General features: G+C 38.6%; 1 protein-coding gene across 5 annotated transcripts in view; it reads right to left on the bottom strand.

Annotated features, from left to right (window-relative positions):
• The window catches only part of DOCK9 (dedicator of cytokinesis 9), a 95665-nt gene extending 86386 nt beyond the window's left edge, over positions 1-9279 (bottom strand). For 4 of the 5 annotated variants that reach the window (XM_058019040.1, XM_058019041.1, XM_058019045.1 and 1 more), the window contains exon 1: positions 8645-9278. In XM_058019040.1, coding sequence (XP_057875023.1) covers positions 8645-8806 — 162 coding nt within the window. In that variant the 5' untranslated portion in view covers positions 8807-9278. Of the gene's footprint in view, positions 1-8644 lie in introns of all 5 variants that reach the window. The other variant, XM_058019051.1, reaches the window with a different exon arrangement.
• Positions 9280-16732: the final 7453 nt, after the last annotated feature.

The following is a 16732-nucleotide window of genomic DNA, read 5'->3' as shown; positions in this document are numbered from 1 at the left end:
CAGTACCTCTGGAACTGTATCCTGCATGAAACAGACCTTAACTGCCAAATTGATGTGTACTTCCAACATTCATTTTCTGTTGAGGATTTAGTGATTACCTCAAGGATTTAATTAATTTAAAAATATTTAGGGGGAAAAACAAACAAACAAAAAACCACAGCAAAAATATCAAAGCAAACCAAACAAACAAAATCCCAAGAGATATTGTCTGTTCAGGCATCACACTGTCAAAATATTTAAGCTACTTTAATAAAGTAGTGTATTGAAACAATTTACCAATAATACAGTTAAATTCAAAAAGTGAAAGATGAAAACCAGAACTTTAGGATATGATGAAACTTTTATAATCTTGTTACATGACTTGTAGTTTTAACCTCCTTAACTGCAATTTTTAAAAAGTAACAAAAAAAATACTCAGTTTGTTGCATCAGTCAGTTAGTTACCTCAATAATGATCAACAGAAAATCCAGGAATATAGTGTACACAGAAAAAAAGTCACACAAAAAATGTGCAAAAACTGACTGCATTTCCAACATGGCTTTCAAAACTGCAGGAAATTACTGGCTAGAGACCTATCTGCAAAATAACTCACATTATTATGGAAACAATGCAATTCATCTTTTTACAAACATTGTGGCTTGAAGGACTTCACATGGTACTTTTAGCAACCATAGTTTTCACAATGTTTTCACCACTTCCAACAGCCAAATATTTGGCTCTCTTCTTGCATCATACAGTCCTAAGGAACAGCCTAATTAATTACAAAATTACATAGGTAACAAACTTCTCAGTAGTTCTGGCGTACCCCAGTGATTCATCCAGCCAATCTGCTGCCCAAAAGACAAAAGATTTGATTCCTTCAAATCACTTTTCACTTCAAGAACTTACTTAGCTAATGCACAACATCACATAAAAAGTGAGTGATGATAAGAGAACAGGCAGCCTATGAAAACTTCCTCTGAACTTTAATGGAAGAAAAGATGACTACCCAGCCTCTGTGTAGGAGCAGCCTAAAATCTGAGGAGTTTGGTTTGATGGCCCTTCTTTTGCTTCAAGTCCAACTTAAAGTCTGCATCAAGGTCACTAAACCTACTAGCTATAATTACAGGCACCAAACTTGCCTCTATAAGCTGTTCTAGGGAAAGAACTGTCCCTAACCTATAGCAGTCAGAGGAAGAGGAGTTAGAACAAGAGAAGGAATAATATTACTGTAGGTTTGCATGTCCTGTATCTGGAAAAACAGAAGGATTTTATATTATTTGCTAAAACCCTACACATCTTCTCTGCTCTGTGGCTACACTCTCTACTTTGTGTCTCTAAATTCCCTGGCAACTCACAGCATCTCTTAAAAAATAATTCAAAAATGAGAAGGATAGGTAACTGGAGGGGGTTGATGCTTTGTTTTGCTAGGGCTTTGGGAGTTGGGTTCCTTTGGTTGGTTGGTTTTTGGTTTGGGCTGGATTTCTAAGGCAATAGCTCATCTGAAAATATGGACCCACCTTAGCAGTGTGACAAGAACCATTAAAAGCCAGTACTTCTTGCTCTCCTCTGTATTAGTACAAGATATTCCAGCACTGCCCTCCCACACCTGGCAGCTTGCCCTGCAGCTGCATTCAAGGCTAACATTTCACAAGTCAGTGGAAGATTCAGTGTTGCAGCTATACATATCTCAATGCTGCCAAGTTTCATAAGTGACCAACAGATAAGGGCTTCCCTGGAAGAACATATGCACAAGTTCAAGAAAAAGGCTGATAGTAGATGGAATGCAGCATGCAATTCACCTGGCAATTCACCTGGCAGTTCCCTGCCACCCATGCTACACTCAGATGAAACAGAAAAAGTCACACAAAACTCAGGAAGACTCCTTCTATGGTAAACACTGCAAATGTGTAATTTGCAGTCCCACCAATATGAACATTCTCATTTGGAAACAGGGATGAGAAAAGAAAATGTCTAAGACACAGACAGGAGCGTGCTGCACATTATGCAACTTCTCATGTTCACTTTCTTTGGCAAAGCAAGAAATAAGCCTATTTCACAAGAGGGAGAACAACAACCACTCTTTGTAGAGGTATCTCTAAATCAGTATGAATGATAAAATCTTAAATTTTGCATTGAAGGGAAAATTACTCTCAAAACACTACTTTTAGGGAGAGAGTTAAGGAGCCTGGATAGGACAGAAATGCTGAGATACTACACAGAAGAGATCTCAATCATGAGTAGGTTGCATCAATGAAACAAATGTGACACCCATGTAGAGGTCTGTATTACCACTCAAGAAGCTGAACTAAAAAAGCCTTTCTTTTAGCAGCAGTATAAAGTTAAAGGATTCTTGCAGTGAGCACCTCTATTGGACCCACAGTGATTCTGCAAAAAGCTTTATTTCACAGAATAAGAATTTGGCTAAAGTTGTCAAAACAGACATGGCATATCTCATTATATAGTAGCTTAGTTGGGGCACTCTTACATAGTGACAAATAAAAACCAAAACAAATGTAAAATCACAGCAAAGCTAAAAAAAAATACAGATTAACATTTGTCCATGTCACATATCTGCATACCATTATCTATGAAGTATCAACTTGTGATGCAATTAATTTCATACCATCTTAGTAGGAATGTTTTTGGGCAAAACCAGACTTCCTTAAGGTCCATGGGGAAAAATAAAAGAAAACAAATCAAACAAATAGGAGATGTCAAGATCAAAACTGCACTTCTGAATTAACTGTGGTCCTGACATATGTCCTTACAGACAGGACATACACCAGCAGACTGACTGTGGGAACAGTATTGGATTAAAGATGGCTTTTTCCTAACTGGACAGGACCTTATGACTATCAGAAACTAACAGTGCAGAACAGACACACAAAAAGTGGATCAAACCCCCAAGTCTGACAATCTCTCAAATGGAAGTAGTTCTGTGCCAAACAAGCTTGAGGATGGGGGAGGAAGGGGAGGCGTGGGAAGGTGCCTGGAGGTGTCCAGGCCCAGGTTGGATGGGGCTCCGAACAACCTGCTAGGGGAAGGTGCTCCTTTCAAACCAAAGGATCCCATGATCCTATGATTTACTTTAGTTGCATTTAATTTCATTACAAAATAGGGTACCTACATCTATAGATGAGTCAAATGAGCATTCAGGCTGTTCCTAAAGCAAGTGGATAGAAGTATTAATCAAGAAAGAGGAGCAGAGGTGTGAACTCCTTTCCATATGCTCATGAAGTCTACACTCTAGTCTTAAAAGTCCCACCTGTGCAGCTTCTCCACCACAGGAGTCTTCTTCTCATTCCTTAAATCCATATAAAACTTTACAGGGGGGTTTCAGGAGTTTTTTGTATGGGTTTTTTAGGGTGGTTTAGGGGTTTTTTTGGTTGGATGGTTTTGTTTGGGTTTTTTGTTTTGTTTGATGGGTTGTGTTGCTCTTTGAAGGTTTTTAAGCTCCACACATTTTGACTTCTTTCAGCACAAGATACCCTTCTGCTACATTCAAAGGGAACATGTTTTCCACCTGGATGTAAACTGGGGCCACATTTTTGGGTTGGGTAGCACATATCTTTCTGTGCTAGTCCAACACATTTTGTCATTGATGAACAATGGATTATGCATGCAGACTTGACCAACTATCCTGATTTTACCCCCAGGCCTGAAGACTTTTTTCCTGGAGATAAAATGCTTAACCTTATCTTCTGCATGCCAGGGCACTGAGTGCTTGCCAGCCTGTTTCCGATAGTCCTCTCATGCATCTTTCAAAGATGTGTATTTGATGTAGGTACTATGCACTTGGTGCATATGTGCTGCAATTTCCCCTGCTGAGAGGGCAGAGGGATATGAGGAGATGGACATTCGAGCATTCTTCCCAAAGGAATCTCATGAAAGGTCAAAACAAAAGTAGACTACAGAAACCATCAGGAGATTTAGCCAAAACTACAAGTCAGCACATCAGCCGCCAGGTTTTTATTCAGGCAGAGCAGTAAGATGAAAGGAGATAAAAGAAGTGCTGTAATTCAAGTGACCCATGAAAAACCCCATGCCACAGTTAGATGCTGTACTCATACATATCTGTTTCCTCCTCATTAAGAGGCCTAATGAAGCCTAATGCTCCCCTTGCTGATGAATAAAAGCCACTGGTAATACAGTTACAAGGTGAAGCAAGTTATGAGAGTGCAACAACAGACTAACTCGTACAAATTGTCTGCACACCATTACAGAATTGCTGCATAAGCTGTTTGAGCATATTAAAATAAAACAACTTCCACTTACTCAGCACAATTACTTCCTCAGAACTCTCTCCTTTTATATATTTCTACTAAACCTTTCTACCTCATACAAACAAGTTGATATTTCAATTTGCAAATTCAGACAGCAAGAACACACCTTAATATCAGCTGTTCAGTAAATGAAGGCTTTAGGGTTTATTTAAAATACAACACATTAAATTAAGAAGAATCTTTCTTAAAAATTATACATCTATAGTTCATTTTGAAACCAAAATATCTGCAACTTGAGTGTCTCCTGTGGAGTTATTTCCAGAATGATGTAGCTCACTGCTGTCATTAGTCAATCTTCCCACATGCCCAGACTTTGGTATATCTTAAAAGATGTCACAGCTTATAAATAAACCAGATGACTCATGAGCAGCACAGGAAAAGCAGTCACCAAAAAACTCAGGAACACCTAATGATGATGCTGCTGTCTGTCAACTGGTGACACAGACTAAGACAGTGCAGCTACTAAAATGTAGCAGGTTCTGTTTCCAGCCAACACCTAAATCTACTCCATTAAAAGCTGTGCACATGCTATTTCAAAATGCCTCACATTTCTTTTCAGAAATTGTGTAAGAGCAATTTAAATAACAGATATTTTCAACACCAGACATAACAAATTTAAAGACTACTTAAAATTATCAGGCCCCATCTTGCACAAGCTACAGCCATCACAGTAACTTAAGTAGGTTTACCAAAGCACAAGGTTCTAAAGCTTAATGAGAGAAATGCCAGCACTGGATAGGCCATTAAAAGCAAACTGAGCAGAAAGCATTGCAAGCATGGGGAAAAAAAGGAGTTGTTTGCTGCAATTTTCAGACAAATATGTAAAAAATAAGTGAATGTCCTTCAGTGCAGTCTGTCTCACTGCAGAATTTTCCAGCTCTTCCATAGAAGCTCTTCCCAGCTTCTTCCATCACTGAATACTTCAATGGGCTTGTTAGCAAGCCTCAAACTTTTAAAATATTGCTAGTTCTGCTATCACCACATTATTTACTCTTGCTCATTTTCCACCTTTATCAACCACCCAAAACAGCTGTTTATGACCTGACTTGTACACTGACATTTGACTCTGAGATAATGTTTGCTTATACAGTGATAACAAAAAAACCCCCCAAAACCAAAAATAAAATACCTAAACAAAAACAGAATATGAATATAAAAAGAAATAACATGCAATATTGTTCTGCAGATTAATTTTTTTTTTAATCACAGGAAAATTGAGAAAAATTAAGTAAATAAGCATTCAAGCTAGTATTCTGAAACTATATCCTTTAACTTACTACAAAATTAAGCCCATTGAAATGTTTTCTCAACACTTACCAAACATAAATATGCCCAAGATGAGCATTTGGGGAAAATATAATTTCATTAATTTTGGTGCAACTTTTAACAGTATTTCAAACTAAATTTATAATCTTTAATTAAAATAAAGATCCTTATACACGTGGACCTAAAGACCCTACAAGACCCCATGTTTTAGCAATACAAAGTGACAGGTTAGAAATATGCCTGAAGCTAAGCTATACCATTTTCATTGCAAGTTTGAATGACATGAGATGGACAGAGATAAACTGTACTCCTGAGAACACATTCTCACATGGGCTTCATTTTATCTTTCCTTCAAGCAATCAAAAGAGCAGGTCCTCTTAAGACAAAACTTTAATTAGATTTAACTAGACTTTAGATTTAACCTCCTGACATCTGGGTTAAAGGGTAAATAACAAAAACATATGCTAAATCAACTGCCTCTGCCTCCTTACTTTCTTCTCAGAGGAGGTGATTTTTTCTTCAAGTGGAGCTACTTCCTGAGAGTTTCCTTTTCACTGGAAATTTTCAGGTTTTCAACATGGATTTTACAAGAGGATCAATGTGTTGTTAACTGAAAGGAGTCCCTGAAATTCACTGGTGTTTTGACAGTAGCTCTGTATCAGGAGATATTTGACCCAAAGTGACTACACAGACATAATAGGAGGTACAGCCAAACAGGCTGAGCTAAGGCATTGCAGCTCAGATATGTTACAGCACAGACAAAGAGGTGAAACCACACACCCACTTGCATCTGTTGCAACAATCACCAAAATAAAAAACAACACAAGCAAGTGACACTGCTTTTGGTGTCACTCTTGGTCTTGGCCATACAGGTTTTCTTCAGAAATGAGATTCCTGGAGCCTCCACCTCCATGCACAGCTTCTTGATGAGAAGTAACACAATTTGTCCCCCTGAAAGCCACCACTTTGGAAGGGAAAGAGCTAGACGAGCTAGCTTTCATAGCAAAGCCTACAGACATTATGTAATGAGATAAATGAGTAATTTAAGAGATACAAGTCTTATATACTTCGACAAGTTCCATAAAATCACTTGTCACTGTTGCCAGGATTGCAGTATCTTCCCCCTCCTCCCCATTCTTCAGAGAATCCCACTTCCCAGCCTTCAGGGCTAAATCTGTAGGAACTGCTCCCCAGACTCAGACAACACCTAAGAGAGCAATAGTCAGTGCCAGTTCTGATTATCAAGAGCATGACCTTTAAACAAACTACTGTTTTTTTCTTGTAAAACCTTGACTTTTATTTGTCTGGACTACGCTGGTCCATTACAATGAGCAGGAAGTCATTCTGACTCCTTGATTCCGCACACTCCTCCACACTAACATTCAGGTATTTTCCCCAGAAAATATCTTATCTTAATCCACTACTTCCAGTTAAACCAAGCTACCAAAGCCATAAAGGAAAATTCAAAAAAATAATGTAATTATTTAAAAGCATCTAGACATTTTGGAATTGGAAAAAATCCAACTCCTCAAGAGACAGATGTAGAACTTCAGTTGCAAATGGCAGCTTAAGCATATCTTGCCAGTTTGTATCAATTCTGAAGGACAAAATTAAAGAAAAATAATTGCTGGAACAGTACCATGTGAAACAAAGAAAAAATATATACAAAAACATTTCACTGCATACTCCAAGTTGCAGTAAGTCATATTACATTTAAAAAAAAGAAGTATTTCTTCATTCACTCACCTAACTATATGTAGAATTCCAGGCCAGTAAGGGTGTTAGGTCTTAAATTCAATGGGTTACCAAAGTAATTGAAAGTACTCATTACACAGAATTTAACAAATTTCTAACAATATTCTGTATGAGGCTAACTTAAAAATGGCTAACAGTGTAAAAAGGCTTCTAATACCCAGAGGAAGCCATTTTATTTGTAATATCAAACTATATTAAGCAAATGCAATGCTATCATGAAGGGTAATACACATACTATAAGTTATTTAAAGCATCTGAAGACAGCTCAGATTATTCTGTGTTCTTTCCTAGAAGCTTGTGTGTGTATCCATGAATAGAAATATACATGTGTGCATACATATACATATGTATAAGTAGACAGATTCACACATATGTGCAACCACACACCTGTTTTTTCCCTTAAATTTCAGTTCAGCAAAAAAAAAAAAGGACCTGAACAGCACAAAGGCAACAAAAGCTTTATGAAATTTCAAAAGACTTTCCATAGCTGCAGTTGCACAGCATGGTTATGCCAGCAAGATAACAAGCTCAAAATCTGTCCAGCTATTTCAGTGTACCACGCCCCTCTCATCCCAACTACCGAGCCAGTGACAAAGCAATTAGCAAGTAAACTCAAATTGGTTTGAATTAATATTAAAATCCTTAACTAGCCCAATTGTGAAGCAAGTTATGCACATTAGTTAGCTCTTGCTAAATGTAATACACCTGACGCAGGACCACGTCACAAAGCTGGGGGGTACAAAGACCACAGTCTCACTTTAAAGCCTGGTTTCTTTACATCAGGAAACACCTAGAAAGCCTTTCAGAGCAAAGCAGGTTCAGGAAACAGTTATTGCTACCTTTAACCATTTTTTTTTCCTTCTAGAATGCTCCTGTATCCCTTTCAGGAAGTTAAACAGAAATAGAACAGTTAAACCATTTCAGAGAAAAAAAATACACTCAAATCCATAAGAAAAAAATAAACCTTAAATGCTGGGTTATTGTTTCCGCAACAATGCCTTCCTCAGTTTTTTCAAATAACATAACCATCAGTTGTTCCTCAGTCCAAGTGCCAAATACATTCCAAGAGTATGTTTAGAAAGATCTAAGAGCAGACAGTCTTCTACAACAATTACAGAGTGGAAACTCTTCAGAGCTATCATATAATGATACAAGGAATATGAATCTTAAGCTTTAACATTACAGCTGCATGCACACATACATAACATGCCACATACATGCACTAACATCCTACAATATCAGGACAAGATACATATCCATGTCTGTACATAGCAGATGTTAAATAAACATGCTATTCTGGTTTTAGTTTAGCTTTCAATTAGCAGATAAAATTATTAATGAAACAAGTTTTTATTTACCAGGAATGAATGAATCAATATTTCTGAATCTTCATCTGGCAAGCTGAATGCTGTGTATTCAAGGGCATTGTTTTCCCCTTGCTGTTTGCATATATAACCACAGTTTCTCTCAAAAACTGTACGAATGCCTTTAAACAGAATCACACTTGTCGTGCAACCCATTCCCAATCTGTTGAATTTTGCATTTCTAGCAGCCCTGATTGCATTTGCAGAATGTCTTCTTCCGTTGCTCGACTCGAGTAATTTTCCTGTGCTTTGCAGAAATATTTCTTTGTACAATCCTCATTATGTCCCACATTTAGTATGCTCCTCGACTAGAAACCATCAGCTACTGAAATGTAATCCTATTTGCTTAAGCCAAATACTGCCAAAAATCCAGCAGCTGAAGACAAAAAATCAGAGGGCGATGAAAAGCAGAGGATACCTCAGCTGTAGAAGACAGGAGGCTTTCAGCATGTGCTGCACTCCACCAGAGAGATGAAAAGATATTCCAAGGGGTTATGGAAAGAGCTCCTGTATTCAGAGATCCTCAGAACATAATCAAAGATGAAAGGAAACTGCAAAGATACTGCTGCAGTTTCTGCTGCCAGCCACAAAGAATCCTCATCTGCTGCAAGAAAGCAGGCTCCCAGAATGCTTAGCACAGAGTTCGTACTGGCAAACACTTCTTTACTTGACCTACATGTGCTTTTTAATGTCTGAAACAAAAAGCTTCAATATAAAACACTGGAAATATGAGGGGGAAATACTAAATCACTGCTGCTTTGCAAGGAAAACAGCATGCTATGTACACTTCTTTCAATCAAACCTGTACATCCGAGCATGCTATTATCAGTTCAGGCAAACCACAAGGGAGCTGAAGACTGTCTTCACTTTTCCCTTTCTTTCTTACATGCAAAGTGATCTGTCAGTTCCCACCTGCCAAAAGCTGAATTTACCAGTCCTTGACTGCAAATAATCAGTTGCAATTGCAATAATTGCAATTTTCTTAATCACAAAAGAAAAGGAAAAACAAACAAAAAAAGGCTATCTAGTTCAGATCAACATCCACCTCTAAAACAAAAATATAGAATGAAATTTAAAATACATATATTTCTTGGTTTTATAGTGACTCACACCTGTACTGACTGAAGTTATCACTACAGGGTACTAGTTCACATGCTGCAACAGTATCTGTTGTACAAGCACATAAATATCTTTAACTGACATTGAGAAGAAATGTCAAATTTTTAAAAGTACTTTTAAAGGTAAACAATTTGCAAAAAATAACTGTCCCAATCCACATCACAAGAGTGCTGTGTCACCCTGTCAGAGAGTGCTGGTGAGTTTTATATTTCTGCTAAACTGAAAGCACTTATTTACTTACCAAATTGTAAAACTGGATGAAAAAGTGAACTTACAGCATCACAATTGTTGCAGTGCAGTTAAAACAAGCTAAATTAAAAGCAGGGAGGGAGGGAGGGAATAAACAGATTCAAGATGTCAGCTACAGATTTGTGCCCATGAAATTTTCTTCTCAAGGAAATATTTGCAAGCTATAATAATACTTCTCAATAAATATTTCAGACTTAATACCATTTTTCCCTAACATCTGCCTAGCTAATACATGTCAATATGCTTCTCATTACATTTCTAATCTAGATAAAACACAGTAACATGCAGACACATCAATAAAAACCCCAAAAACCCAACAATACTAGACAGTGATCCAAGTAGTTCCTGTCAGTCCCATATTCAGAAAGGCAGAAGTTAGACCACTTCTCGTACTGGGAGAAATACCAATTGTTTTAAGGCAGTTCTGCTGATAATGAGCAGCTTTACCATAAGGGAGAACAAAAAGGTCATGGTGAAGAATTTGGCATAAATTCTACTATAAAGGACAGAGATACTTCATACATAACCAAGAAGCTTGCACAGCAACATCTCCCTACCTATCTTACCCCTTTGAAAAGGAGAAGTAGGTCAGTGAGGGAAATGCAGTGCTCCATTCACTAAGGCTGGATAACGACATCCTTACAAACATGCAAGGGAAAACAGCCATGGGAATTACCACCGAAGGCATTCCCCAAAAATACATTCAAGTTAACTGTTTCTAGTGCAGAAGCCCACTTCGTTCCCATCTGAAATGTAGGATTACAGAGACCTGACAAAGTTCAGGTTACAAACATGGTATCAAAAGTTAAGAGATCATTAAAAGGAAGCACTGATTAGAGGGTTTTCCATGCATTTCAAAGACTTTGTAATAGCAAATGCCTCTAGCAAAAAAAAAAAAAAAAAAAAAAAAAAAAAAAAAAAAAAAAGTAGCTAAAACCTTAAGAGAGTATGAGAAAAACAGGTCAGTTAACAACAAGTTATCATGCACTAGACAGTTCTTCCACATGTCTAGAAAATTACCTTACTTGTAAAATACTAGCTAGGTTATGGAGAAGGCAAAAATGTAATTTTAAAATAGGAAATGACCCTGGGAGGTGTTCTAATTCAAAACCAATTAGGAGAAAATTTAATTCCAACTATATCTTGAATAAATTTAGCATCAGGTTTCTACAGTATTTTAGAAACAACAACTGAAACTGACATGGATCAACACAGTGGTAACACCACCATGAAAAGCATCCTCATCAGTCTAGAACTTCCTCATGAGGGGAAGGGGAGGGGCAGACACTGATCTCTTCTCTGTGGTGACCAGTGACAGGACTGAGGGAATGGCCGGGAGCTGTGTCAGGGGAGGTTTGGGTTGGATATTAGAAAAAGGTTCTGCCCCCAGAGGGTGTTTGGGCCCTGGAACAGCTCCCCGGGGCAGTGCTCACAGCACCAGCCTGACAGAGTTCAAGAAGCTTTTGGACAATGCTCTCAAGCACATGGTGTGATCCTTGGGAATGGTCCAGGGCAGGGCCAGGAGTCAGACTCTATGATCCTTGTGGGTCCCATTCAACTCAGCTTAGATTCTGTGATTCCAAATAGAGCTTGAAAGGGAAATAATTATTGGGATGTGGGGTAGGAAGAAACCACAGGGAGTGGGAGAAACCTGAATAGTATACAATGCAAAGAAGTCGGCCAACAAGCAGATTTTTTATTAATTTGGTGCAAAGTGGAAGTTTCCACCTTCATTAAGGAGATTCCTTGAATTGTAATCAGCAACCACACTGCACAAGCAGTGATCATCCAGGCAGCAATGTGACACAATGCAATATTATTCACTTCAGTTTCACATCTCAAAGTGAAATGGTGTCATGGCTCAGTAAAGATATTCCCCAATTTAGTGTCCCCACTGAAACATTCCAAACCATTGCCATTGAAACACTCCTCATTCATTGCCCCCTGCTCTTCCACAATGTGGGTGGCTGGAGAACTGGAGGCACAAAGATCACAGGCTGAGATAGGAACAATTTGCTGGAAACAGCAATTAAATAAGAAAACACAGCAACAGCAGCAATACTAGTAACAGTGTACAAGAATGAGGTGAATGGTTCACAAATTGGTCACCACCCGCCCCTGGTTACACCAGAACCACCATCACACTATCCCCACTGCAATAGACCCCTTCCCCTGTCCCCAGAAAATGACATAAGGTGGTAGAGAGTAACCTCTGGGAAAAAGCCATGCCCCTCCTGGTTACTGCAAATATTAACCCTGTCCTGGCCAGAACCAGGACAAACAGGAGGCTGGAAAAATTCTTACATTTTGCCCACTGAAGAGAGCTAAAAGACAGCTCAAGGTAGGTAAAAGTCTTAATCTAATGGTAAAAATACCAAAGCAGAACAAATCAATATATGAACAAGCCTGGACTGTACATATGAGCAGCAAACTACACATTGCAAACTGCCTTTAGCTGAGCCTGGGTTATGGAAAGGTCTTTTTTCCATAAGGCAGGGAGTGGAGGGGAGGAATGTAAGGCTACAGAGAGGAGACAACACTAATGCCTGCTTTCTTCTGGTTTATGCAAAAGGGCCTACACCAGAAAGCATGCAGATTTACGAGCTATTTGTGTTAGTATAATTGCAAACATTACACCCCTAAGCCAAACCACTCATTTATATGGGGAACAACAAACTCCTCCCTGCTATAGACTATATTCAATCTGCACTGACTGCACTAGGAGGACAAAAAAATTATTTAGGTGTGTTAGCTCCAGATTATTCAGAATCATGTACTTTTGAGAAATGTTCTTTTGGAAAAGTAATAAAGAAGTTCTAGTTTCCACCCAAAAAACAAAATTGCTTTAAGGGCCTAACCACTCCTCTGATTACAGTAAATTACTAATAATCACTTTGCACTTGGGAAATGGAGGATTTCAAATCAACATGTTAAGCAATTCTTTGCCAACCAAATGAGTTCCAAGAAAGCATAATGACACAGGTACAAATTAAATGTGTGTTAGCAATCAGTTCTAAACAATGTTTACATGTTTCCATTTGACAATGCTTAATGTATACGAAGGTTAGGGAATCAGCCTCGGTTGATGTAAAATCTTCAGCTCATCCTATAAAATTCTCAGTATCAAAATGAGAACTTGGAGACTCCTAGACAGAAATTGAACAGTTAAGAGGGTAGAGGTCAAACTAGGGAGATCTTCCAATTGAATGGGTTACTACAAAACATGTTTCTGTCTTCAGAAAAGCCTCGACTAAAGGAAAACACTTCATAGAGACACAGCCCCCTATCTGCAAGAGAGCATACTTCAGGGAGGATTCAAGCACCTAAATCCCAGCATAAGAGCCACAAGAACATCCTTAACCTCTTGAAACATTAGCAGCAGGTACATGTATTTCTACCTACAAAGTTGTCCATGACAATTTAAATGCCCAAACTAATGCCATCTTGACATGACTGAACATCTGGTTCCTCAGAGATCTTACACATCCAGACTGAATTCCACTTTTCACAAAACATGACAGCATCTGTAGGCAGAGAAGCACCACCTCTCATCTGGCAGCTGCCTGTACACTGGCTCAGAACATTTGAGATGGGGCCCTAAGGCCTCCTCAGTCCAGAGGTGAAAACCAACATCACTTGACATTTTTGGAGTGCCTTAACCAGCCAATGACAGTATTTCAAAGGCAACACACTCGCTTCTGCCTGAAAAAGCTGTGCTGCAGAAAAGACTTGAAGCTCCAATAGCCCTGCAAGAGTAAAAAGAAATGTATATCAAACACTTCATACTTAATAGGAGTGCTCACAGAGGACCAAAAGTTCAGATGTCAGTTCCTTTTGCAAATACTGTTTCTGCAATGACTGCTGCATGGAGATTTCATAGTAGAGTTTTACCAGGTAATTATCTTCAAGAAGTAAGGTTTCTTCAGAGAGAAGAAACTATGCTGAAAGTTTCTTTGTGGCCACAACAGTGAGTTTTGTCTTAAAATTCTTAAGCACTTGATTTGTCAAAACTAGTGCAGAAGACGTGTTTCAATATGGATTATCCTTAGTTATCCTCATAGCTGCTCTCCAAAATGGTAAGGAGAATATGGAAAACTACAAGCTGGTCAGATTGACTCCAATCTCCAGGAAAATTATGATGCAAACTCTCCTGGAAGCTTTTTCTTGACATATAGAGAGTAAGAGATGTATATCAGTTCCAAGCAGACCACATGGATTTACTCAGAACAAATTATGCCTGACCAGCCTGTTTGTCTTCTGTGATGTGATGGTTGGCTCTGTGGACTAGGAGACAGCATTGGACACTGAGTACTGTTAGTGAAAGAATGCTTTGGGCAGTTTCCCATAGCATCCTTGTAGCCCAATTAGCCAGATGTGGTCTGGATGAGTGGATAAGGATGGATGAGGGGATAAGGATGACATCCTGCTGAACAGGGAGTTGAACATGCTGAGCAGGCTCCTCTGGACAAGAAAGATATTGATATATTGGACTGAGTCTAATGGAGAGCCATCATAGTGTTTCACATATGAGAAAAATCTAAGGGATCTTGCATAGTTCAGCCTTAAGTGAAGGCTAAAAGGAAATCTTATTGCTGCTGCAAAACCTAATGGGAAGCTGGAGAGAAGAGCCTGATTCTTCTTGAAGATACAGTCACAGAACAAGAGGAAACAGAAACAGAATATTCCATTTGCATAAAAGGATTTATTTACTTTCTCTTTAACCATGAAGCTACTGGGGTTAAAGTATTTCCATCTTTGTGGGTATTACAACCAGGTTGTCACAGTCTCTGAACAACCTGCTCTTACCAGATCTGTTTTGAGCAGGGGATTGCACTAGGTGACTTCTAGATATCTGCATTTCAGGAAGTGTATTTCCATGATTCTGTGGTGGTAAACTGGATAGCCACACACTAACCACTGAAACAGAAAGACAAAAGCTCCAAAAGAATTTCATCCTTCAGAAGAAAGCCAGTGTAGCTACTCCAGCGGTAGTCTCGAGAACAGCATGGTTAAATTCCCAGTAATTTTGACTGAGCACCTGAGCAATCAGCAAGACCCTAAGAAGAGATTTTCATCCAACAGAAACAAAAAGCTACCATGACAATAGACATACTGAGTATAGCACCAGGCTGAAGACCAGAGGCAGTTTATCATTCATACAAGATGCCACAAATGTCAAAGATCAAAAGTAAATGCAAATGCTTATGAAAATTGGAGGAATATTTAATCTGTCCTACCTGTACAAGGTATTTTTTGTGTCTATTATGCCTTTTATATATTTAGAGAAGCGAGGAGGCATAAATGAAGCAATCTCAGAAATGCTATTTCAAACCTTACATACACTAATGACTGGTATTATATAGGCACTGATGGAGAGGCACACACAGATTTATAGCCCTGCTAGCTGCAAATTGCTAAATATCTTAGCTAATTGTTTTAAGTTCCATATTTGAGAGCTGCAGAAAGCTCAATCTTCTCACAGGTCCATTCTTACATGAGTAGTACACTTTGATCCACAGCTGAGCAATGGCATCTGCCAGTTCTGTGCCTTAAGTTCAAACTTAAATATACCTTGAGGATAGACATACCAAGAACAACCCAAAGAACTCTGCGAAGTTGACCAAGCCGATCTAAACTGAATAAATGAGCATTTATTGCCAAGCATGAGACACAAAACACCAACCCCTTTTAACTCTGCAAGCCATAACACAGGATTTCTGATATTGAAATATGCTCAGTGGACTCCATCTAGTGGTCACGTAACTTTCAGCTTCCCGAACTTAAAGTGATTATTCTGAGATTTTAGAGTAGCTGATACAATAACCATAACAGAATATTATTTCCATCAGAGAGCTACAAACCAAGACAGTAATTACAGGATATTATTTTATTATGAAACTATGATGGAATAAATAATGGTCAACAATACAGCAGACTAGGGAAAAAAAATCCATTTTTTAACCAAGCTTACTGTATTCAGGTAAGAGCAGCAGAAACTTCAGGCTCAAACATCCTTTTTTTATTTTCAGTTTGTCTAAGAAGGTCATTCAGGTTCAGGTTTTTCTCCTTTCCTTTGTTCCAAGCTCTGCCAGGAACAAGTTCCAACTTCCCCAACAGGAGATGAATTGCTGCCAAAATATTATGCTGGGTGTATTGTCCCTTGAACTTTATCAGCAAGACTGCATACAGCAGGATTAGTGGATCTTTCTTTCCTAATAGGAACCTCATATTTAATGTGAGGAAAAACTTACTGGATCATGTTCTATGCTCTGGCTGGGAAGAAATTAATATAACAACCACATTACGCTATATACAATACCAGGCAAATAACTCCAAAGTGATAACAAGCCTGGCAAGCAAGAATCCCAGGACAATTTCTGCAGGAAACTAGAATAGCATCCTTCAAATAATTATGATGTGTGTCATCTATTCATTAACCTGAATGCTCTTTTTAAACTCACTGACGTTTGAGGACCAACACAGATTTAAAATCCCTTTTGGACTAGCAAACAGTGAGAGTGTGGCCTCCTTGAACATGCCTTAATGACAAACATACTACTACAATTTTCAGGTAAACCACCTACCAGATGAGATGACATGACACTGCACATATAAGTGCCAGTGCAAGTGGGTGCAGATATGCCTGGCAGAAAGACATCTGAAATGCCACTTGACAACATCACTGTACTGGGAAAAATGAGACATGGGCTAGGT

Source organism: Melospiza georgiana, chromosome 2, assembly GCF_028018845.1.
Source record: "Melospiza georgiana isolate bMelGeo1 chromosome 2, bMelGeo1.pri, whole genome shotgun sequence".
Lineage (NCBI taxonomy): Eukaryota > Metazoa > Chordata > Aves > Passeriformes > Passerellidae > Melospiza > Melospiza georgiana.
Note: the sequence above shows the minus strand (reverse complement) of the source record. Positions and strands in the feature narration are given on the sequence as shown.